General features: G+C 37.7%; 1 protein-coding gene across 1 annotated transcript in view; it reads right to left on the reverse strand.

Annotated features, from left to right (window-relative positions):
• The window catches only part of COL6A5 (collagen type VI alpha 5 chain), a 117,346-nt gene that overhangs the window by 13,286 nt on the left and 77,392 nt on the right, over positions 1-26,668 (reverse strand). Inside the window, exons 33-37 of the mRNA XM_089911160.1 lie at positions 25,703-25,796; positions 24,503-25,156; positions 21,499-21,576; positions 18,813-18,825; positions 15,603-15,811 (exon numbers count right to left, since the gene is read on the reverse strand). Of these exons, the coding sequence (XP_089767286.1) occupies positions 15,603-15,811; positions 18,813-18,825; positions 21,499-21,576; positions 24,503-25,156; positions 25,703-25,796 (1,048 nt within the window). The remainder of the gene's footprint in view (positions 1-15,602; positions 15,812-18,812; positions 18,826-21,498; positions 21,577-24,502; positions 25,157-25,702; positions 25,797-26,668) is intronic.

A 26,668-nucleotide genomic window follows, 5' to 3' on the forward strand; every position in this document is an offset into this window, starting at 1 on the left:
ACAGGGGCCAAAATTAGCCGTGTGTTCTCTATAGACAAGCTACATGGACAAATGTGGCTACTTTATATGTACATTTCTGTCCACAAGGACTGCAGCAGATGTTTTTCAAGTTAACCTTTTTTATAAGACTTCCTATGAGTCTCGCAATGCTTTCTTTTTCAATTTTTCCATTTTCTCAGTATTGAATTGAGCATCCAGGATGTTTCAGGTCTTGTGCTCAGCTCCATGCCTATCTCCTCTCATTTAATATTCCACATAGCACTATAAGGATGAAATTATCATTGTGCCCATTTTACAGATGAGCAAGCTGAGGCTTGGAGGGGGCAAATGACTTGGTCAAGAAAAGACAGCCTTTAAGTGGTAGAGGCAGGATTTGTACCCAGCTCTGTGTAACACCTTCAGAAGAACTGCTCATCAGATTTGAGGGTGGAACAGACACATTAAGGGACACATTAGCCACCTTGCCAAAGGCCCAGGACCTGGTTTGAAGAACAAGGTTCTCAGTCAATGCTATTCTTAGTGATTGAAGCTACTAAGAAAGTTTTCTTCCAAAAGTAGGCAGTTAAATAAAATTTGCAGTATTTTCTTCTCTAGGCATTATGGAACAGTGGTTATGAACAGAACCTTAGGAGTTTGAGGTGAGTCTATACCATTTGTTAGCTCTGTGATTCTGAGTCTCTCCCATGTCTCTGTTACATTATCTAAAAAATTATAAAATTGTTATAATAAACTATAATCTTATAAGGTTTCTGAGAGAATTAAATAAAAATTTCACAGTGCCTAGCATATCCTAAGCACTCTAAAATTATATTTTTTAGAAGAAAAAAAACTGAGAAAAGTCTCAGATATCTGAAAATCCTACCCATGATACTATATTCTGTAAACCAGAATTTCCAAAAAATGCAAAGTCCCCTGATATTAGTGGAACACAATGGACATGCGTACAAGCTCATTCTGTTGCATTTACGCATACTTTAACTGCAGAGGAGTTGGAATGACTTACACACCTCTCCATTTCACACTGCCAACCCAGGCCTGTCTGGTGAGGCCACTGGTCAAGCTCTAGGCTGGGGCACAAGTCTCTTATGGTCTCTTATGTGTCTCTGACTGTGTGTCATTGATTTTATGCCAAAGGGAAATAGAGACATATTTTTCAATCTCTTGTTTTGTTAGATGCATTCCTCTCTCCACTGCTTGCCTGAACAAGTAGGAGTCACTGTTTAAAATCGACTTCATCATTTTCCCCAAAAACAGAAAAAATATCTTTCTTGGCCTAGACTTTTCTAGGTGGCACTTGGTCCAAACGACTCACTCTTGCCATCTATGTCACACTCTGAAACAACAATCTACAGAAAGGTACCAGCACACTGAGAAAAGTGATGCATGCCTTAGGAGTTATTTATACCCAGACCACATGGATCTTTGTTTTCTTAAAATTTTTATTGAAATGTAGATGATTTACAGTGTTGTGTTAATTTCAGGTGTACAGCAAAGTGATTCAGTTATACATATATATATTCTTTTTTAGATTCTTTTCCATTGTAGGTTATTACAAGATATTGAGTGTAGTTTGTTGTACTATACGGAAAGCCCTTGGTGTATATCTATTTTATATATAGCAGTGTGTATATTTTAATCACAAACTACTAATTTATCCCTCCCACTTTGGTAACCATAAGTTTGTTATCTGTGTGTGTGAGTCTGTTTCTGTTTCATAAATATCATTTGTGTTGTATTTTAGAATCTATATATGTGATATCATATAATATTTGTCTTTCTCAGACTTGTTTCACTTAGTATGATAATTTCTAGGTCCATCCATGTTGCTGCAAATGGCATTATTTCATTATTTTTTATGGCTGAGCAATATTCCATTGTATATATACATCACATCTTCTTTATCCATTTATCTGTTGATGGACATTTAGGTTGTTTCCATGTCTTGGCTATTGTAAATAGTGGTATTTTGGTTTTAATGGTGTTAGTTTTTGCTCTGGCCTCTGGATGAGTTTATAAGCAATTTATAAGGCCAATCTATTCTGGCCTTATGTCCTCTACATGAGTTATAAGCAGGAATTTCTAAAAATTAAATTAAAGAGATCTTCAATATGGCAGAGGAGTAAGATGTGGAGATCACCTTTCTCCCCACAAATACATCAAAAATACATCTACATGTGGAACAACTCCTACAGAACACCTACTGAATGCTGGCAGAAGACCTCAGACCTTGCAAAAGGCAAGAAACTCCCCACATACCTGGGTAGGGCAAAAGAAAAAAGAATAAACAGAGACAAAAGAATAGGGACGGGACCTGCACCTCTGGGAGGGAGCTGTGAAGGAGGAAAAGTTGCCACACACTAGGAAGACCCTTCACTGGCAGAGATGGGGGGTGGGCAGGGGGGAAGCTTCAGAGCCACAGAGGAGAGCGCAGCAACAGGGGTGCAGGGGGCAAAGTGGGGAGATTCCTGCACAGAGGATTGGTGCCGACCAGCACTCACCAGCCTGAGAGGCTTGTCTGCTCACCCGACAGGGCGGGCGGGGGCTGGGAGCTGAGGCTCAGGCTTCGGAGGTCCGACCCCAGGGAGAGGATTGGGGCTGGCTGCGTGAACACAGCCTGAAGGGGACTAGTGTGCCACAGCTATCCAGGAGGGAGTCCGGGAAAATGTCTGGAGCTGCTGGATAGGCAAGAGACCATTGTTTTGGGGTGCGTGAGGAGAGGGACTTCCTGTGCTCTTCCCATAGATGGCAGAGCACGACCTAAGTGAGCTCCAGAGCCAGACATGAGCTGCGGCTATCATCTCGGACCCCAGAGACGGGCATGGACTGCTAATGCTGCTGCTGCTGTCACCAAAAATCCTGTATGCAAGCACAGGTCACACTACCACACACCCTCGGGAGCCTGTGCAGCACACCACTGCCAGGGACCTGTGAGCCAGGGAAAATTTCCACAGAAGAACACATGGTGTGCCTCAGGCTGTTGCAATATCATGCCAGCCTCTGCCGCTGCAGGCTTGCCCCGCATTCCAATTATGGCTATGGTGCCCCTCCCTCTCCCTGGCCTGAGTGAGCAAAAGAGACCTAACAGCCACTGCTTTGACCCCCTCATGACTAGGTGGGGAATAGACACTTGAGGGTGGCCTACATGCTGAGGTGGGGCCAAAACCAAAGCTGAACCCCAGGAGCTGTGCAAACAAAGAAGAGAAAGGGAAATTTCTCTGTGCAGCCTCAGGAGGAGCAGATTAAATCCCTGCAATCAACTTGATAAACTCTACATCTGTAGAATAACTGAATAGACAACGAATGTTACCAAAATTGAGACAGTGGACTTTGGGAGCAACTGTAGACTTGGGATTTGCTCTCTGTGTCTGATTTGTTTTTGGTTTCATGTTTATCTTAGTTTAGTTTTTAGTGCTTGTTATCACTGGTGTGTTTATTTATTGGTTTGGTTGTTCTTTTCCTTTTTTCTTTTCTTCTCTTTTTGTGAGTGCGTGTGTGCATGTTTCTTTGTGTGAGTTTGTCTGTTTAGATTTGTTTTACCATTAGTTTGGAGGTTCTATCTGTTCGTTTTTTTTTTTTTTTCCTTTTCTCCCAAGCCGTGTGGCTGGTAGACTCCTGGTGCTCCAGCCGGGTGTCAGGCCTGGGCCTCTGAGGTGGGAGAGTCGAATCCAGGATATTGGTCCACCAGAGCCCTCCTGGCCCCATGTAATATTAATCAGTGAGAGCTCTCCCAGACATCTGTCTCAACACTAAGACCCAGCTCCACCCAACGTCCAGCAAGCTCCAGTGCTAGACACCTCATGAGAAACAACTAGCAAGATAGGAACACAAACCCACCCATTAGCAGAGAGGCTGCCTAAAGTCATACTAAGTTCACAGACACCCCAAAACACACCACCAGATTCGGCCCTGCCCACAAGAAGGACAAGATCCAGCCCCACCCACCAGAGCACAGGTACCAGTCCCCCCCACCCCCCCTGCAACACGGAAGCCTACACAAGCCACTGAACCAACCTCAATCACTGGGGGCAGACACCAAAAATAATATGAACTATGAACTTGCAGCCTGTGAAAAGGCAACCCCAAACACATTAACTTAAACAAAATGAGAACACATAGAAATATGCAGCAGATGAAGAAGAAGGTAAAAACCTACCAGACCAAACAAATGAAGAGGAAATAGGCAGTCTACCTGAAAAACAATTCAGAATAATGATAGTAAACATGATCCAAAATCTCGGAAATATAATGGAGAAAATACAAGAAACTTTTAACAAGGACTTAGAAGAACTAAAGAGCAAACAAACAATGATGAACAACACAATAAATGAAATTAAACATACTCTAGAAGGAATCAGTAACAGAATAACTGAGGCAAAAGAATGGATAAGTGACCTGGAAGATAGAAGAGTCAAAACAACTGCAGCAGAGCAGAATAAAGAAAGAGAATGAAAAGAATTGAGGACAGTCTCAGAGACCTCTGGGACAACATTAAATGCACCAACATTCGAATGATAGGAATCCCTAGAGAAGAAGAGAAAAAGAAAAGGTCCGAGAAAATATTTGAAGAGATTATAGTTGAAAACTTCTCTAATATGAGAAATAGTAATATTAATCAAACTATCAAAAATTAAACTCAAAGAAAAAATACTAAAAGCAGCAAGGGAAAAGCAACAAATAACACACAAAGGAATCCCCATAAGGTTAACAGCTGATCTTTCAGCAGAAATTCTGCAAGACAGAAGGGAGTGGCAGGAAATATTAAAAGTGATGAAAGGGAAGAACCTACAAAAAAGATTACTTTACCCAGCAAGGATCTCATTCAGATGTGACAGAGAAATTAAAACCTTTACAGACAAGCAAAAGCCAAGAGAATTCAGCGTCACCAAACCAGCTCTACAACAAACGCTAAAGGAAGTTCTCTAGGTGGGAAACACAGGAGAAGGAAAACACCTACAAAATCAAAAACAAAACAATTAAGAAAATGGTAATAGGAACATACACATCGATAATTACCTTAAATGTAAATGGATTAAATGCCCCAAACAAAAGACATAGACTGGCTGAATGGATACAAAAACAAGGGCCGTATATATGCTGTCTACAAGAGACCCACTTCAGACCCAGAGACACATGCAGGTTGAAAGAGAGGGGATGGAAAAAGATATTCCATGAAAATGGAAATCAAAAGAAAGCTGGAGTAGCAATTCTCATATCAGACAAAATAGACTTTAAAATAAAGACTATTACAAGAGACAAAGAAGGACAAAACATAAGGATCAAGGGATCAATACCAGAAGAAGATATGACAATTGTAAATATTTACACACCCAACATAAGGCAAATGCTAAGAGCCATAAAAAGGGAAATCAACAGTAACACAAGAATAGTAGGGGACTTTAACACCCCACTTTCACCAATGGACAGATAATCCAAAATGAAAATAAATAAGGAAACACAAGCTTTAAATGACACAGTAGACCAGGTGGACTTAATTGATACTTAAAGGACATTCCATCCCAAAACAACAGAATACACTTTCCTCTCAAGTGCACATGGAACATTCTCCAGGATAGATCACATCTTGGGTCATAAATAAAGCCTCAGTAAATTTAAGAAATTTGAAATCGTATAAAATATCTTTTCTGACAACAACATTATGAGACTAGATATCAAGTACAGGTAAAAAAACTGTAAAAAATACAAACACTTGGTGACTAAACAATATGCTACTAAATAACGAGGTGATCACTGAAGAAATCAAAGAGGAAATCAAAAAATACCTAGAGACAAATGACAACGAACACATGATGATCCAAAACCTATGGAATGCAGCAAAAGCAGTTCTAATAGGGAAGTTTCTAGCAATACAATCCTACCTCAAGAAACAAGAAACACCTCAAATAAACAACCTAACTTTATACCTAAGGCAATTAGAGAAAGAAGAAGAAGAAGAACAACAACAACAAAAAAAAAAAAGTTGGCAGAAGAAAAGATACCATAAAGATCAGATAAGATATAAATGAAAAAGAAATGAAGGAAACAATAGCAAAGGTTAATAAAACTAAAAGCTGGTTCTTTGAGAAGATAAACAAAATTGATAAGCCATTAGCCAGACTCATCAAGAAAAAAATGGAGAGGACTCAAATCAACAGAATTAGAAATGAAAATGGAGATGTAACAACTGACACTGCAGAAATACAAAGGATCAGAGAGACTACCACAAGCAACTCTATGCAAATAAAATGGACAACCTGGAAGAAATGGACAAATTCATAGAAAGTACAACCTACCAAGACTGAACCAGGAAGGAACAGAAAATATGAACAGACCAATCACAAGAAATGAAATTGAAACTGTGATTAAGAATCTTCCAACAAACAAAAGCCTAGGACCAGATGGCTTCACAGGTGAATTTTATGAAATATTTAGAGAAGAACTAAGACCTATCCTTCTCAAACTCTTCCAAAATATAGCAGAGGGGGTAACACTCCCAAACTCATTCTACGAGGCCACCATCACCCTAATAACAAACCAGACAAAGATGTCACAAAGAAAGAAAACTACACTGACGAACATAGATGCAAACATCCTCAACAAAATACTACCAAACAGAATCCAAAAGCACACTAAAAGGATCATACACCATGATCAAGTGAGGTTTATTCGAGGGATGCAAGGATTCTTCAATGTATGCAAATCAATCAATGTGATAAACCATATTAACAAATTGAAGGATAAGAACCGTATGATAACCTCAGTAGATACAGAAAAGGCTTTTGACAAAATTCAACACCCATTTATGATAAAAAGCCCTCCAGAAAGTAGGCATAGCGGGAACTTACCTCAACATAATAAAGGCCATATATGACAAACCCACAGTCAACATCATTCTCAATGGTGAAAAACTGAAACCACTTCCTCTAAGATCAGGAAGAAGACAAGGGTGCCCACCTTCACCACTATTATTCAAGACAACTTTGGAAGTTTTAGCCATGGTAATTAGAGAAGAAAAAGAAATAAATGGAATCCAAATTGGAAAGAGAAGTAAAATTGTCAGTGTTTGCAGATGACATGATACTTTACATAGAGAATCCTAAAGATGCTACCAGAAAGCTCCTAGAGCTAATCAATGAATTTGGTAAAATAGCAGGATACAAAATTAATGCACAGAAATATCTTGTATTTCTATACATTAATGATGAAAAGTCAGAAAGAGAAATTAAGGAAACACTCCCATTTACCATTTCAACAAAAATAATAAAATGCCTAGGAATAAACCTACCTAAGGAAACAAAAGACCTGTATGCAAAAAATTATGACACTGATGAAAGAAATTAAAGATGATACAAACAGATGGAGAGATATACCATGTTCTTGGATTGGAAGAATCAACATTGTGAAAATGACTATACTACCCAAAGGAATCTACAGATTCAGTGCAATCCCTATCAAAGTACCAATGGCACTTTTTCACAGAACTGGAATAAAAATTTTCACAATTTCTACGGAAACACAAAAGACCCCAAATAGCCAAAGCAATCTTCAGAAAGAAAAACGGAGCTGGAGGAATCAGGCTCCCTGACTTCCTATACTACAAAGCTACAGTAATCAAGACTGGCACAAAGACAGAAATATAGATCAATGGAACAGGATAGAAAGCCCAGAGATAAACCCACGCACATATGGTCACCTTAGTTTTGATAAAGGAGGCAAGAATATACAATGGAGAAAAGACAGTCTCTTCCATAAGCGGTGCTGGGAAAACTGGATAGCTACATGTCAAAGAAAGAAATTAGAACACTCCATAATACTACACACAAAAATAAACTCAAAATGGATTAAAGACCTAAATATAAGGCCAGACAATATAAAACTCTTAGAGGAAAACATAGGCAGAACACTCTGTGGCATAAATCACTGCAAGATGCTTTTTGACCCACCTCCTAGAGAAATGAAAATAAAAACAAAAATAAACAAATGGGACCTAATGAAACTTAAAAGCTTTTGCAGAACAAAGGAAACCATAAACAAGATGAAAATACAGCCATCAGAAGGGGAGAAAATATTGGCAAATGAAGCAGCTGACAAAGGATTAATCTCCAAAATCTATAAGCAGCTCATGCAGCTCAATATCAGAAAAACAAACAACCCAATTCAAAAATGGGTGGAGGGCTTCCCTGGTGGCACAGTGGTTGAGAGTCCGCCTGCTGATGCAGGGGACACAGGTTCGTGCCCCGGTCCGGGAGGATCCCGCATGCCGTGGAGCGGCTGCACCCGTGAGCCGTGGCTGCTGAGCCTGCGCGTCCAGAGCCTGTGCTCCGCAACGGGAGAGGCCACAACAGTGAGAGGCCCACGTACGGCAAAAAAAAAAAAAAAAAAAAATGGGTGGAAAACCTAAATGGATATTTCTCCAAAGAAGACATACAGATGGCTAACAGGCACATGAAAAGATGCTTAATATCACTAACCACGAGAGAAATGCAAATCAAAACCACAATGAGGTATCACCTCACACCGGACAGAATGACCATCATCAAAAAATCTAGAAAGAATAAGTGCTGGAGAGGGTGTGGAGGAAAGGGAACCCTCTTGCACTGTTGGTGGGAATGTAAACTGAGACAGCCAGTATGGAGGTTCCTCAAGAAACTAAAATAGAACTACCATATGACCCAGCAATCCCCCTACTGGGCATATACCCTGAGAAAACCATAATTCAAAAAGACATGTACCACAGTGTTCATTGCAGCACTAGTTACAACAAGCAGGACATGGAAGCAACCTAAGTGTCCATCAACAGATGAATGGATAAAGAAGATATGGCACATATATACAATGGAATATTACTCAGCCATAAAAAGAAACGAAATTGAGTTATTTGTAGCAAGGTGGATGGACCTAGAGTCTTTCATACAGAGTGAAGTAAGTCAGAAAGAGAAAAATAAATACCATATGCTAACACATATGTATGGAATCTAAAAAAAAAAAAAAAGAAAGAAAAATTGGTCATGAAGAACCTAGGGGCATGACAGGAATAAAGACGCAGACCTACTAGAGAATGGACTTGAAGACACGGGGAGGGGGAAGGGTAAGCTGTGACAAACTGAGAGAGTGTCATGGACATATATACACTACCAAATGTAAAACAGATAGCTAGTGGGAAGCAGTCACATAGCACAGGGAGATCAGCTCAGTGCTTTGTGACTAGCTAGAAGGGTGGGAGAGGGAGGGTGGGAGGGAGGGAGACGCAAGAGGGAAGAGATATGGGGATATATGTATATGTATAACTGATTCACTTTGTTATAAAGCAGAAACTAACACTCCATTGTAAAGCAATTATACTCCAGTAAAAACATTAAAAGAAAAAAAAAGATGTGGCACATATATACAATGGAATATCAGTCATGAAAAGAAATGAAATTGTGTTAATTTGTAATGAGGTGGCTGGACCTTGAGTCTGTCATAGACAGTGAAGTATGTCAGAAGGAGAAAAACAAATACCATATGCTAACATATGTATATGGAATCTAAATAAAATAAATGGTTCTGATGAACCGGTGGGCAGGGCAGGAATAAAGACGCAGATGCAGAGAATAGACTTGAGGACACAGGGAGGGTGAAGGGTAACCTGGGACGAAGTGAGAGAGCGGCATGGACATATACACACTACCAAATATAAAATAGATAGCTAGTGGGAAGTAGTTGCATAGCACAGGGAGATCAGCTAGGTGCTTTGTGACCACCTAGAGGGGTGGGATGGGGGGGTGAGATAGGGAGGGTGGAAGGGAGATCAAAGAGGGAGGGGATATGGGTTTATAAGTATCCGTATAGCTGATTCACTTTGTTATACAGCAGAAACTAACACAACATTTTAAGGCAATTATACTCCAATAAAGATGTGAAAAAAAGAATTAATAAATATTTATGGCTTTATTCATGTATGGTTTATAAAAAAGAATGAGAGAAAAATAATTAAATTAAAATTTAAAAATTGAATTGTACCACCAAAATTGTTTTAAAAATAGGGCTTCCCTGGTGGCACAGTGGTTGGGAGTCCGCCTGCCGATGCAGGGGACACGGGTTCGTGCCCCGGTCCGGGAGGATCCCACATGCCGCGGAGCGGCTGGGCCATGAGCTGTGGCAGCTGCTCCTGGACATCCGGAGCCTGTGCTCCACGACGGGAAAGGCCACAACAGTGAGAGGCCCACGTACCGCAAACAAACAAACAAACAAACAAAAAAACCAACTCTCCCACTGATGACATGATGATCGTCAAATTTGGCGCTGGATATATTTCGTCATTTGAAAATGCAGACAATGCCCTTGCCAGACAACACAGCCTACATTGTTAAGTTAACGTTTTTGTGGAAATGGGCATGGATTTGAATCCTGGCTCTGCCACTTACAAGCTGTGTGATGTTGCTTGAGGATCTTAACCTTTGCATCAGTGTCCTCATCTGTAATATGTAATAGTCATTAAAATAATAATAATAGATTTTCGTGGTAAGGATTAAGTTAAATCATGTATATAAAGTGCCATAGTTGCACTAAATAAGTGGTAGCTTCTGTGATTACTATTATTTCTCATGCATTGTTTGATCATCAAGTGAGACAGTGAATACAATGCTGAGATGAATACTGGTTCCCAAAGCATTCCACCTGCACTTTTTTTTTTTAACATCTTTATTGGAGTATAATTGCTTTACAATGGTGTGTTAGTTTCTGTTTTATAACAAAGTGAATCAGTTATACATATACATATGTTCCCATATCTCTTCCCTCTTGAGTCTCCCTCCCTCCAACCCTCCCTATCCCACCCCTCTAGGTGGTCACAAACCACCGAGCTGATCTCCCTGCACTTTTTATTAAACTGAATTCTTTCTTACTTGTATTAAGCTTTCTTTTCTTTACTCAGGGTATACTCTGATTATCAGACTACAAGCTCCTTGAAGACAGGGCCTCTGTCTGAATCTTTTTTTTTTTTTTAAATCTCTCTAACCCCCCAAAAGACTAGCATGGGGCTTAATTCAGAACAGGAGTTAATTACATATTTGCTGCATGGATATTCATGGGAAAATCCATGTAAATGCTTGGCAGAGTCCTTTCCTATAGGAAGCCCTCAACGAGGGCTGCCACTGTTTTGTCGATTGCCACCACCACCATCACCCAATTATCACTTCAACTATCTATATTTTATTCCACTAGCAAAGGGTCCCCATGAAAAAAAGTGTTGCTAACACTATAGAACATTGCTTTAGTAATTCCAACAAATGATTGCATGAGACCTACAGAAGCAGCCTCCATGAAGTCAAATCATCCACATCCCCTGAACTCACAGTTCACATTAGCTCTGCCGCATGCAAAATCTTCAAGGAAGACACCCAAAGTATAATAACTATACAATAAATTCTCAAGCAAAAGTGAATGTCACAACCTCAGTCCACAGCTTAAAATGAACAGGAGACTCAGTTTATCCCCCAAAGAGCATCCAGATGGTTGGGATTTTCTAAAGCATTCATGAAACATGTCATTACAATTCAGACACGATCCCAATTCTATCACTGACCTCTTTAGCATGTGTACAGATATGAAAGTAGGACATTCAGCTGGGGGACTGCTCCACTGGGTGACTCAGAAGCCAGTTCTGCTGCATTTAATTCCAGTACAGATTTAAATGTAGCAGAAGATATATGTCTTCAAGTTCAACACGTGACAGCAAAAATTGGAAGCAAGCTAAGTGTTCAACAACAGATAAATAGTTAAATACATTCATTCATTGAAAGTAACATTATGAGAACACAAAAAAATCAGTATGAAGCTTGCAGCAATATGTAAAATGTACAACATATGTGAAAAGCAGGATATGAAATTGAATAAAACTATGTAAACCTATATGCCTGTGGAAAAACCAAAGACTGTACTCCACACCACAAATAGCTCAGTCTGCTAAATTGTGTGATTTGTGACTCTGTATTAAAATGTTATATGGTATGATAGTACTTTTACAATTTTTAAAAAATTAGCAGGATCCTGAGGGTGTACTGGGAAACAGTGGACAGGGTGTAGAAATCTTGAGTCCTTACACTGAATTTTTTAGTTCCCTGATCTTGGGGGCTTGAAGTTTCTTCTAAAACAGGGTTTCTTTCACTATTGACAGTCTGATTGGATAATTCTTTGTTGTGAGAGGATGTCCTGTGTGCATTGTAGGATGTTTAGCAGCATCTGTGGCCTCTAGATGCCAGTAGTACCCTCCAGTTATGACAACTAAAAATGTCTCCAGACATTGCAATATGTCTCCTAGGGTAGAGTAGGGTGGAATCATCCCCAGGTGAATTTGCAAAAGCTAATCACTAAATACCTTTCCAGCTCTAATACCTTATGATTGATTCAAAATCAAAATATACATTGGCTTAAAAAAACAAAACTGATTGTAGATCACAATCAAAATTATCAAAATAAAAATGTAAAACAAAATCTATGCAAATTCCCTTGAGCACAACTCCAGCCTAGTTTGAAGAGAGAAATGTTGCCTCTTAGTTCTTAATAAAATTCATTGAAAAGAACATCAGCTGAAATTATCTTAAGGCCAGGGAGTGCTTAAAGCTATGAGTGTGCCCTAGGCTGAGTTTGGGTTGGCATTTAACATTCATTAAAAATTATCCTGTCCCGCTTTAATCTTGACAATAGACTAACTGTATCTTAAGTATTAGTTAACATAGCATCTTTGATGAAAGTGCTAGGCTCACAATTGGGTCAACAGTTGCAATTTAATTAGAATTAAACCACCCATTTTTATTACATAATTCCAAAGAACTATGTGTATTCCATTGGTGAGTAATTAAGAGCAACTGAATTTTCCAAGGAATTTTTATATTGTGGATGTGTGGTCAAAATGCATAATAGTATTTCTAGATAACCCCTACATATTTGGATCTTAAAATGTCTTGTTAGATAGATCTTGGATGACTAGGTGGGTGGATGAATGTTCAGTGTTCTTGGATGAGTAAAATAAAATTATAATCCAGTTTACCTGGATCCCTTTGACAATAGGAATTCTTCTGTGATACTAGTTACTCAATTGCTTTTAGCTGAGAACACAGAGCAAATCAGGAAGTACACCAAAGTGGTAGCATGCACAGTAGTTCTTAAACTTCAGCCTGGATCAGATTTTTTGCTTGTTAAAAATCAGATGGTTGAGCCCCACCTCCAGTTTCTGCTTCAGTAGGTTCAGGATCAGTGCATTTCTAACGAGTTCCCAGGTGATGCTGATGCTTCTGGTTTAGGGACACACTTTTTGAGAATCACTGGGATAGTGGATCTGAAAAATGAGGACCTACAAAAATCACCTATGGTGGTTTTAAAGCTTGTGGCTTTTTCCTGGCCACTCACACCCCTAAATATGAAGCAGTAGTACTGAGAAGGGCTTAGGAATCTATGCTTGTGAAGGGCTTCCAGGTGATCCTGATACAAATTGTCTTTGAGCTGCTGTAAGGAGTGGAGAGGGCCAGGAAAGGTGATGCAATTAAGGATGAACTTGGAAACTGGAGTAGGGAGGAAGAAGCAAGGGAGAGGCCTAGGTAGAGAGATAGTGGTTGTGTTTCTTGTGAAAGAGAGTGATACACAACTCATTGCCAGCCCACAGTACTCTGGGAACTCTAAAAATTTCTTAAATGGTTAAGATTCTTGACTTCTCCAGGACTCTCCATTCAAGGGCACAAAAATCAGCCCTTGGCCATAAGAATCACATTATAAATGAGTAATAAGCATAGCATGTGGAAGTTCTTATGGAAGTTATCAATCTTTTTATTTGTGCAATACATCTGGAACGTGTATCAAAGCTCATCTCTTAGCGACTGGATAAAATATCTGAACTACAATTTACTCTCCTTGAGGATGGCACAATATACAGAAAGTTCTCAGCGGCTTTTGACAACTAGCTAGCAATGATTTTAAAAAGAAAAGAAAAGAAAGAAAGGAATAGTATGAAGTCCCTAGACAACACTGATGATCTGAGACTCAGATTTATTGTAAAGGATAAAAAAATATATATATTATCCTTAGATCTGAGACTCTGTTTCCAGGCAATCACAACTCAACATAATCCTCCACAGAACTCCCAACACTTCAATCCACTGCAAGAGAAATTGGGTGTGGTGGGTGTAACAGCAAATTGACATTTTTTTCCTATAGAGCCATGCAACAATTATTTCTGCAGCCAAATTGAACCTTAAACTGGTTATGAGTATCTTGATATCCAGACATCTGAAAAACCAAATGAAAAGTATTTCTATTGCTATTGAACAATGGTCATTAAAGATGGCTGCAAAGATGAGTTTCTCCTTTGTTCCCTTAAATATCCAATTAATTCAGTCTTTCTTGAAAAGTTTCACACTTCTAAATTATTAGACTTTAAAATGCTTACTACTAACAATACTGTCACAAATGACAATTTGGTATTCCAACTCTGCCAAAATAACTTCTCTTTTTCTTTTCTTTTTCTTCCAAAACCAAACCATAATAAATTCCTATGCCTTGAGGGCTATTGTAATTCCCATATTGTTAAAATGAATACCTGAAATTAATTGCATCCATTAAGAAGAACAAATGTTGTATTTTCTTCTTTAAGCTATGTCTATATAATGATAAAAACCTGTTTTAAACAAGAAATCACACATTTGAATGCCTTAATGCCAAGGAACTACATACATCCAGGTTTACTTCATTACTTTTTTTTTACTAAAAAAAAGTCTTATTTTTCAACTAATGATTAATTGACTCTTTAATTCTCAAGTCTAGCTTCTATAAAGGAAAGTTTAACTGCTTTAAAGACAAAATTCAAACATGTATATTTCAGAAATGGGGGGAATATGGGGACATCAGTGTTGAACCCAAGGAAAAGAACATTTATTTATCCAAGGAAATTACTAAGAATGAATATTATGAGATTGGCCGCCTTTTCTTTCAAACTTGCATATTCTAACATCACACATGATACTTACGACATAATGCTTTAAATGCTGGCATTCTGGCCAAATGAGCATTTTGGGAGACTCTAGATACATAGATGGAATAGCTGAATAGTCTGTTTAGAATGCCCACCCTTTCAAATGAAAATACCGCCAAAATTCTATGATCTGATTTGTTTGAAACTATTAAATCCTGACAAAAAGCATTACTGCTTTGCCATTAAAATGTATAGAGTGGGGTAGTTTATTTTATTTCCAGTTAAAAAACCTTACACCTTCTCATGCAATCACAAATTCTGGGGCACTGGTCAGGCCAACTTTTAAAAGTTCCTCCTTTGCTATGTTATTCTCTGTAGTACCTCCTTCTACATCACACTAACCTAAATTGTGGTTTCTAGAGAAACCTTAAGTTTGGTGAGCATATCAGTGACATTTCTTAGAGCTTATCAGTGATTTCCAGAGTGGTACCTGTGACCATTTAAATCTTCAGATCAAATAAAAGCTGCAGTTGTAGCCACCATCTTGAACTTGAAAAAAGTTGCTTTTTATACCCACCTTATTTATCTGATTCTCTATTAGTGTTAAAAGATGAGGATCCAGTTATTTTTAAATTACCACTATAACTTTTCATTTCCTTACCAGCAGTGAGACTTGCAATTTCTTCAGAATCCTGATCTTTTTCATATTTAGTTGTTAATTTCTGTGACATAAACATTTGGCTTGGAATGTAAGCCAGATGGTCACTTCCGCTGTCTTCCAACACAAAAGATGAATCTCTGCCCACACTCAATTCCTGACCAATGAAGCTGTTCTCTCCTGAAGACATCTCTTGTGGCTCAGGGGTAAATCTAAAAGATAAAAGGGAAAGTTTTAGGTGAACCTATATAACTTTGGGAAATACAACTAAAATATCACAAAAATTTAATATAGTTAATTATTTCTTAGAAGAAAGACAATTGGGTGATAAAAATTTATTTCAATCAAATAATTTATTATACTACAGGGGAATTCTACTAAACATGTAAAGAAGAACTAATACCTATCCTTCTCAAACTATTCCAAAAAGTTCAAGAGGACGGAACACTCCCAAATTCATTCTACAAGGCCACCAGTACCCTGAAACCAAAACCAGACAAAGACATTACAAAGAAAGAAAATTACATGTCAATATCTTAGATGAGTACAGATGCAAAAATCCTCAACAAAATATTAGCAAAATGAATCCAACAGTATATAAGAGGATCATACACTGTGCCAAGTTGGATTTATTCCAGGGACACAAGAATGGTTCAACATACACAAATCAATCAGTGTGATATGCCACATTAACAAAAGGAAGGACAAAAATTACATGATCATCTCAATAGATGCAGAAAAAGCATTTGACAAAATTCAACCTCCATTCGTGATAAAAACTCTCATCAAAGCGGGTACAGAAGGAACATATCTCAACATAATTAAAGACAATTTATGGCAAATCCACAGCTAACATGTGCAGTGGTGGAAAGCTGAAAGGTTTTCCTCTAAATTTAGGGACAAGATAAGGCTATTTAACCACTTCTATTTAACAGTTTTGGAAGTCCTAGCCACAGAAATCAGATAAGAAAAAGAAATAAAAGGCATTCAAATTGGAAGGGAAGAAATAAAACTGTCCCTATTTGCAGATGGCATGATACTTTATATAGATACCCTAAAGTCTCTACCCAAAAACTATTAGAACCAATAAATGAATTAAGCAAAGTCACAGGACACAAGATTAATATACAGAAATCTGTTGCTTTTCTCTACACTAATAATGAGCTATCAGAAAGAGAGAGTGAAAAACCAATCCCATTTAAAATCTCTTCGTGGGCTTCCCTGGTGGTGCAGTGGTTGAGAATCTGCCTGCCAATGCAGGGGATATGGGTTCGAGCCCTGGTCTGGGAAGATCCCACATGCCATGGAGCAACTGGGCCCATGAGCCACAACTACTGAGCCTGCGCGTCTGGAGCCTGTGCTCCGCAACAAGAGAGGCCACAACAGTGAGAGGCCCGCCCACCGCGATAAAGAGTGGCCCCCGCTTGCCACAACTAGAGAAAGCCCTCACACAGAAACGAAGACCCAACACAGCCAAAAGTAAATAAATAAATAAATTTATTAAAAAACAAATCACTTCAAAAAGAATAAAATACCAAGGAGGTAAAAGACCCATACTCTGAAAACAATAAAACATTGATAAAGGAAATTAAAGATGATACAAAGAAATAGAAAGATATCCTGTGCCCTTAGATTGAAAGAATTAATATTGCTAAAATGACCATACTACCCAAAGGAGATCTAATGCAATTCCTAACAAAATACCCATGAAATTTTTCACAGAACTAGAACAAATAATCCTAAGATTCATATGAAACCACAAAAGATGCTGAATTGCCAAAGCAAGGTTGAAAAAAAGAACAAAGCTGGAGATACCATCCTCCCAGACTTCAGGCTATACTACAGAGCTACAGTAATCAAAACAGCAAGGTACTGGCACAAAAACAGATACAGAGATCAATGGAACAGAATAGAAAGCCCAGAAATAAGCCCACACAATTATGGTCACTTAATCTAGCTATGACAAAAGAGGCAAGAATATGCAATGGAGAAAAGACAGTCTCTCCAATAAGTGGTGCTGGGAAAACTGGACAGCTACATGTAAAACAATGAAATTAGAACACTTTCTCACACCATATACACAAATAAACTCAAAATAGATTAAAGACCTAAATGTAAGACCAGAAGCCACAAAATTCCTACAAGAGAATATAGGCAAAACATTCTCTGACATAAATCGCAAGCAATATTTTTTTTGTCTCTGCCTCCTAAAGCAAAAGAAATAAAAGCAAAAATAAAGAAATGGGACCTATTAAACTTAAAAGCTTTTGCACAGCAAAGGAAACAATTGAAAAAACTAAAAGACAACTTATGGTGTGGGAGAAAATATTTGCAAATGATATGACTGATAAGGGGTTAATATTCAAAAGAGATAAATAGCTCATACAACTCAATATAAAAAAAAACAATTAAAAAATGGGCAAAAGAGCTAAATAGAAATTTCTCCAAAGAAGACATACAAATGGCCAGCAGGCACATGGAAAGATGCTCAGCATTGCTAATTATCAGAGAAATACAAACCAAAACCACAATGAGATAGCTCCTCACACCTGTCAGAATGGCTATCATCAAAAAGTCTACAAATAACTAATGTTGGTGAGGATGTGGAGAAAAGGGAACCCTGTACACTGTTGGCACGAATGTAAATTGGTGCAGCGATTATGGAAAACAGTATGGATGTTCCTTTAAAAACTAAAAATAGAGCTACCATATGATCTAGCAATTCGCATCCTGGGCATACATCCGAAGAAACACAAACACTAATTTGAAAAAATATGTGAACCCCAATGTTCATAGCAGCACTATTTACAATAGCCAATACATGGAAGCAACCCAAGTGTCCATCAACAGATGACTGGCTTAAGAAGATGTGGTATATATACAATAGAATATTACTCAGCCATAAAAAAGAATGAATTATTGCCATTTGCAGCAACATGGATGGACCTAGAGAATATTACACTTAGTTAAGTAAGTCAGAGAGAGAAAGACAAATACTGTATGATATCACTTATATGTGGAATCTAAAAAATAATACAAATGAATGTATAGAGCAAAACAGAAACAGACTCACAGATACAGAGAACAGACTAGTGGTTACCAGAGGGGAGAGGGTGCGGGAGGAGGAGCAGGTTAGGGGTAAGGGATTAAGAAATATAAACTACTGTGTATAAAATAGATAAGCAACAAGGATATTTTGTATAGCACAGGGACTTATAGCCATTATCTTGTAATAACTTTTAATTGAGTATAATCTATAAAAGTACTGAATCATTCTGCTGTACTCCTGAAACTCATATAATATTGTAAATCAACTATACTTCATTTTTTAAAAAAAGCATATACTGATACATTTGTGTAAATTCCCATTTATCCTTCCCTTTCTTGCCATCTGCTTATAGCCTATGAAACACTACTTTGGAATAAATCAAGTCTGATTTGTCACAGAGTTTTAGATAAATGACAAGAAACTCATAGGTTACTTGGGACAAGCAAATAATGTGTCTCAGTTTGATATCAATCTCCACAGAAAATGTAGAAAATAGTCATTTAATCTACCATCAACTTCTCTGAGAAGAATAAAACTATATAAAATATATCTCATTGACACCATGCTTCCTGAAATGGTGTCTACATTTGTATTCTTTGGAGCAAGAATGATAGTTTGAAAATATTGTGTTTTTATTTAGGTGAATGTAAAAAACATATTCAATATAAGTTTATTCTTATTCTATTAATCCACCTTTATGCAATTTCAAGTCCATGTTTATGTTTGCATTGATACTGTTGTTTGGCACCTGGTGGTACTACTTTAACTGTTGAGAGTTAATGAGGAAAGGAAATAAAGTCAGACATAATATTATCAACAATACATTCACACCAAGCAAAAGCCAAATGATACAATGACTAGAGTGGGAATGATCGTTTTGCAGTAGTGCAGGGGAACAAGTGCTGGGGAATCAAGCACTCACAGAACTGAGTGGGCAAGCTGAGAGCAGAGGTGACTCTGCAGCATGCATCATGTTTTACACATTTTACCAATATGCACCATATTATTAAAAAAAATTTTATTGAAGCATAGTTAATTTACAATGTTCTGTTAGCTTCAGGTATACAGTAAAGCGATTCATTTATACATACATATTTATGTGTATATATACACATATATATGTATATTTTTCAGATTCTTTTCCGTTTTAGGTTATTACAAGATATTGAATATAGTTCTCTGTGTAGTCCTTGTAGTTTACCTATTTTATATATAGTAGTATGTATATGTGAATCCCAAACTCCTAATTTATCCCCCTCCCCTGAACCTTTCCCCTTTGGTAACTGTAAGTTTATTTTCTAAGTCTGTGAGTCTATTTCTCTTTTGTAAATAAGTTCATTTGTATCATTTTTTTAGATTACACATATAAGCGATATCATATGATATTTGTCTTTCTCTGTCTGACTTACTTCACTTAGTATGATAATCTCTAGGTCCATCCATGTTGCTGCAAATGGCATTATTTCATTTTTTATGGCTGAGTACCATTCATCTGTTGATGGACATTTAGGTTGTTTACATGCTTGGCTATAAAATTTCTTTTTTTAGTTTTTAGGAATTCTATTTTGGCAAAGCAGAATCATCTAATACATTAAATTACTGTTTTAAATTTGTGCCTTACTGAGTTTCCTTGGGTTTGATGTACGAATTTATTTTTGTTTGATAGTTGCATAGGAACTATACACATATGGTATTTGCAGCTAGATTTGTGTTTGTACATGTTAAAATATTATATTAAAATGTAGTCCTGTAAGAATCAATTTTCCTTTAAATAAGAGTATTGTTTATTCCATGTTGGGAAACACTGCTTCACAGGACATCAGTGCCATATTGTCCTTCAGAAGGTGTGAGCTGCTGGACGCTTCCTTGTTAAACTACTAAGTATAAATGAAACCTGACATGAGAGGAACATGTATTTGCATGAATTCTGAGGAACACTTCATCTTGCCATTTTGGATATATGGGATTTATGGGAAAGACCGCATCTATTTTGAGAAGCTCTTTGCTTAATTGCAATCTGATGGGACAGAGCCATTATGGGCTAACTCTGGGCTTTCACAGGCTGTAGTCAGGGATCCAAGCTTGGTGAAATAGAGAGAAAAGCACAGAGCAACCAAATGGGCCATTCTCGTTCTGTTTGAGGTTCAAGTCCATTCAGATTAATTATTTATATTTTCACTCAAGATAAAATTTTAAAGAAAATTATTTACATGTGCAATGATATTGTGGGGTCTTTCATTCTGTTTTGGGAATGAAACAATGGAACCCCATACTTCAGTAAGACAAGACATTGGGATAAACTGTAATAAGTGCCTCAGCAGAGGTGTAAAAAGTTATTAAAAAAGGAAAAACTGTGGATTTTGACTGAGTGTAAAGATGGGCTTTGAAGAGGAGACAGGTTTAATCAGGGCCATGAAGGATGGGTAGGATTTCACTGGAAGAAACAGGATCCCAGGCAGTGTGACAAGAGGTCCAGGAGGGTGAACTCCTGGACCTCTGATCACACAAGGCAGACAAGAGTCCAGTGTGGCCAGAACTCAGAGCTTATGATGGGGAGAGATGAGAAGTAAGGTTGAGGTGGGTTGATACTGAATTCTGGGGTAAATTTCAGTATGGAAATTTCTGAGAAAACCATGAATTTTAAAGCAAAATTATAATAGGCTCATGAGGATGTTATAAAAACATCAATCCTGAAAGCATGCTTGTGTGCAACTTCTGCTACAGAAAATGGAATACATGAAGAGCCTTTCCTTCAGGGACCTTATCTGCCATCAGGCAGTTACACACCCCTCAGTCAATCCATAGTCACTTGTAAATATCAGAGCTTTCTAACTCACAGGAGATTGATACTTTGATTATCCTCTTCCTTTGAATTGATGAGTCTGCAGATGTTCTCAAGCATCAGTGGTGGGTACTGATTGAATCCTCCTATTGAGAGAGGAAAATTATAGTTAGATTTTTAAACTAGAAATTGTATTTGCTAGGGAAAGAGAACTCCAACAGGAATCTTCTTGAAGCAATAAATGTCACTAAAGTATTTCAGCACAATTTGGCTTGGGTGAGAACAGAAAATAGTAGCAACTAGAAATAGCATTCAGAATTTGATTTTAGAACATTTTGCAGCCAAAAAATTACTGGGGTCATGGAAACAGACCTCCTCAAATTGTTCATTTAAGGGTTAATTGTGATGCAGAGACACGATTTCCATATGTCCAGGCTAACATAATTTTATTCTGATCCTATAATACTTTTTCACTCAGACTTATGCTAATAGAAAAAGTAATATTTTATTACATCATGCTATTTCTGTGCTTCTGCACCAATTAACACTGATTTCCTAGGAGGAAAATAATCACAGGAAAGATTTTAGCTAACTGACCTAAATAATATGTTCCTTTACCTCTTTCTATTGTTGTTCTATAAACTGTGGAATACTGAGAAATATATAATTTTCCCCTCATTCAGGAAAATAAATAGGTTTTAGTGAAAGGAAATCTTTGACCATTGAATGATCGAAGACTCTGTGAAAATATCTCACAGAATGTTTATGGTTTTATAATAATCATATTTCTCTTGTTCTAAGATGAGCATTTTTTTCTATTTCTCTGAAATGAGACTATGTCTTCTAATCAATTGCAGTTGACAGTTGCTATTGGTGAGGAAGGAATCGTGATGCCATTGTTATCGCCTGTACATGTGGGAACAACAAACGTGCCAGCACCAAAACTTGTAGAATTGGGGTCAGCAGTTTAGAAGAAATTTCCGGAAGTATTAGTAAAGGAGACTTTTAACCTCTACAAACTAAGTGGTTATGGGAAGACAGTGAATTGGATGTGCTTAACAACATTGCTCAGATGGAAATCAAAAGTAAGCTAGCTCTAATAATTGCAAAGCCTAATTTAAGAGCCTAGCAAGACCAGTTTTGTGTTATTTCATAGAGTCTTTTTAAAGTACTGCTCCATTGGGGTGCATTGACATATACACACTACTATACATAAAATGGATAACTAATAAGGACCTACTGTATAGCACAGGGAACTCTTCTCAATACTCTGTGATGACCTATATGGGAAAAGAATCTTAAAAAGAGTGGATTTATTATATGTATGGCTGATTCACTTTGCTGTGCAGCAGGAGCTGGCACGGCATTTTAAATCAACTATACACCAACAAAAATTAAATTAAGAAAAGATTTTCTTAAAAAATCCATCATCGATCTTGATGGTATAAAGAAAAATATTGCATGGGAAAAGATGGGTATCAATGACTCTGAGTCAAGAAAGAGCTCACAAAAGTCACATTTTGACTAGAAGAAGTTTTAGGAATGCCTTAACCAAGTCTATTTCACATATATTCCCTTTTTATGTACGCACAAGAGTGACATATCATAGTCTGTCTAAAAGAACTCTTTTGAAGACTATAAAATAAAAAAAACTCTAACAGGGATGTCAGTATCAACATTTAACTGGAAGCACTTTTTCTTTCATTTTTCATAATACAATGGTGCATTATACAATGGAAGGCATTTAGAGTTAAAGAAATAACATGATATTCCCAAAGGGGTAATTACTGGATTCTTCAGTTGAATATGAGTCACAGGAGAAAGGGGAAGCTCCTTCTGCAATGAAGAGTGAACTTCCAAGTGAACTTGGAAGAGTGAACTTCCCAGACGTTGTCACTATGGTGGTATTGAAGATTCCTTGGTGGAATCTTCCTAGGGTGGAAGACACCTATGGTGGTGGGATTGGTTCCAACAGAACCTAACTCTACACTTGTCAGATTCCCAGAAAGAAAAGGTTCAGCTCTGATTCCATGGGATCCTCTAGAGCAGGATTTCTCAACCTCAATGCTATTGACATTTTGGGCTGGATTGTTCTTTGCTGTGGGGGGCGCCCTGTGCATTGTAGGATATTTAGCAGCATCCTTGGTCTCTACCCACTAAATACCAGTAGTATCCTCTCTCTTAGTTCTGACAACCAAAATTGTCTCCAGACATTTCCAAATGTCATCTGGGGGGCAAAATCCTCTCCAGTTGAGAACCACCTCTATAGAAAGAGCATTTCTCACACCACTTGTGGTGAAGGACAAGGTATTTTTATTTCTAGCCTTTTGCAGACTGATACTTTTGGTTTATACCTTGTTCAATGAGACAATGTCCACTGTTTATACACTTGTATAATGTGCCAATGTCACATTGCTTTAAAAGTTTCTAGATGCTTATTCTCAGTTTCTTTCTTTACTCATCAGTTTATGGACTAACATGGTCCAATGGGTAACAATTTGTAGTGCATTGGCCTAGAACCTTTCTACTCAAAGTGTGATCTGTGACCAACAGCATTGACATCACTGAAGAACCTGTTAGAAATGCAGAATATTAGGCTCCATCCTACACATACTGAATCAGAACCTCCATTTTAACAAGATTCCTGTGTGGTCTGTATGCTCAGACCCTTTGGGAGCAGCACTCTCACACAGATCTCCAGGGTACTCCAAGGTTGGAAATAAACCAGGTGTAGCAGGGAAAACTTTTATTTAAATGCTCAATCTGGAGACCACCTAAGAGCTGCTAGAACTTCTTTACATTGAGCAAGTGAAGTTCAGGAGATCTCCAGTCACTCTGTTCCTTCTAGTGCTGAGATTTTGGCTAAGAGACATTATATCATGAAAAAGGTCTCACCGCATTATGACCAAAGCATAAACAGGGTATAACCAAGATGTGTCCTATTCCTGTCCCCTTTTCACCATCTAATTCACATATTTTGGTTAGCTATAGATACAGAGGTATGTTAGTTTATCAATACTACTAACAAACACTAATTTATTAAAACAAAGAGAAAACAAAATAGTGACTTACGTCTAACTGAGTACACAAATGGCTTTAAAAACTTTACAACGTAATCCAGGTCTGGTTTATGAATTCTCCCAAGCTGTATCAGATGGTGATCAAGTGGGTGGCTGGCTAGCTCTTCCATGTCCTCCTTATGTGTAGAGCCCAGAGAAATCACAAATATGACATAGCCTTGACACTTGGCCTTCAGGGCCATCTTCTTTAAGAATTCCTTTCTCTCATGATTTCCTCCAGCAGAGACTACAAAGATGACTCTATGTTTTCTCAGTTTGGGTGTTCCTGGGAAGAGATACTCCACAGTCCACAGTAGGGCACGGCCAATGGTGGATTCTCCATTTAGCTGTTGGAGGTAAGTCTGAATGTGCCTCTTCATTAGAGCTTGATTGTCATAAGTTGTAAACTCAAACTCTGTTTTTACCGCATCCTTCTTCCTCCTATCCCAAGGAGAGTAGCTCAACAAGGCAATCCTATCACCAGAGTCTGAGGTTACAGGGTCTGAGGCAATATCAAAGTTGTCAAGCATTGAGCTCACCAAGGCTTTGACATCCTTAAACTCATCACTTGTTATATTCCTAGAATTGTCTAAGAGGAAGGCGACATCCATGTATGAATTTTCAGGTAAGAAAATCTCTTTCTTGCAAGTATTTGGAAAACATTTATCTGAAAACACATAGAGACTTATCATTGGTTCAATGTTGGCACAAGAAGACACTGTTGTTTGAGATCTTCAAGTGAATAAGGGACTGATTACCAAAAATTAATCATCTGATCAATACCTCTTCAATCTCACCTCATTTAAATTAATAAGGAATTTTCAACGTCCCCATAATTTCTGTGGCCACTAGCAGACAATTTGGGAATGTCTTTGTTGAAAGCAGATGTAAGTAAGATGTATACTTAAAGTCTATAAGACATGTCCAAACTCTTTTAGAAAATATTTTAAATATTTTAGAAGCTTTTGATACAAACTATCAAATTGTCCCCAGGAAAAGCCGAATCAATTGGGATAATCTTCTAAACCAATTTTCACATTCTATGGAAACTTCAAACATTACAGAGATTGAAACTCTGACATATGGTGTTGAAAGATTGGAAAACTTAGAATCTACCATCAAAAATATAATTCTTTGATAAAGGTAGATTTAATAACTCACCCAGAAGGCATTTAAGTGTTTCAGCACAATAAATTCTTCTCATTAGTCTTACCATAGCAAAGAGTACAGTGCCGAAGTCTTTCTAATGGTTCATATTCCCCATTTGGAGGAACAGGAAGCACCTGAAATGTTCCCGTGTTGTCAAACTGCATTGAAAAAGAAGTATATGCTTACTTGCTCATTTTCTTTAGTCATCTTCAGCAATACACTGCGCACACACTTTAAGAGTTTGAAAAACACCTAACTAATCACCATCACCTTGCATTGTAGCCCATTGCTCTATTCAGTGCATCTTTATGCATACACACACACACACACACACACACACACACACACACTATCCCCCCTTGATCCTGAACATAACCCAAGGAAGCATATAGAACAGGTATGAGCAACCCAATTTTATGATGAGGAAACTGCCACAAGTTAACCACAAGATTCACCCACTGGGGTAGATATTAATATCTCATTCTTATCTCCAAACCTGCAATTCTGCACTGAATTTTCACACACTTCTGACTATGCACCAGCTGTTTATGTACTATACATCAGTTTCTGGGGTTGGGTCTTGCAGAAATTTTACATTCACAAGTTTCCTTTAGCCTCTTTAAGTAGTGATTCCAACTATTTCCAACCAATCACACTATCTAGAAGAAGGCATATCTTTCAGATGTCAAGTGGATTTCTCCAATCACAAATTCCAATCAAAAGTTTATTCCATATTACTCAGCCATAAAATAAGTGAAATAATGCCATTTGCAGCAACATGGATGGGCCTAGAGATTATCATACTAAGTGAAGTAAGTCAGAAAGAGAAACACAAATACCATACAACATCACTTACATGTGGAATCTAAAATAAGACACAAATGAACATATCTACAAAACAGAAATAGACTCCCAGACATAGAGAACAGACTTGTGATTGCCAAGGGGGTGGGAGGGGAGGGATGGATTGGGAATTTGGGATTAGAAGGTGCAAACTATTATATACAGAATGGATAAACAACAAGGTCCT

This window comes from Delphinapterus leucas, chromosome 4 (genome assembly GCF_059928025.1).
Source record: "Delphinapterus leucas isolate spDelLeu-1000000601 "Yukka" chromosome 4, BTC_Dleu_Yukka2, whole genome shotgun sequence".
Classification (NCBI taxonomy): domain Eukaryota; kingdom Metazoa; phylum Chordata; class Mammalia; order Artiodactyla; family Monodontidae; genus Delphinapterus; species Delphinapterus leucas.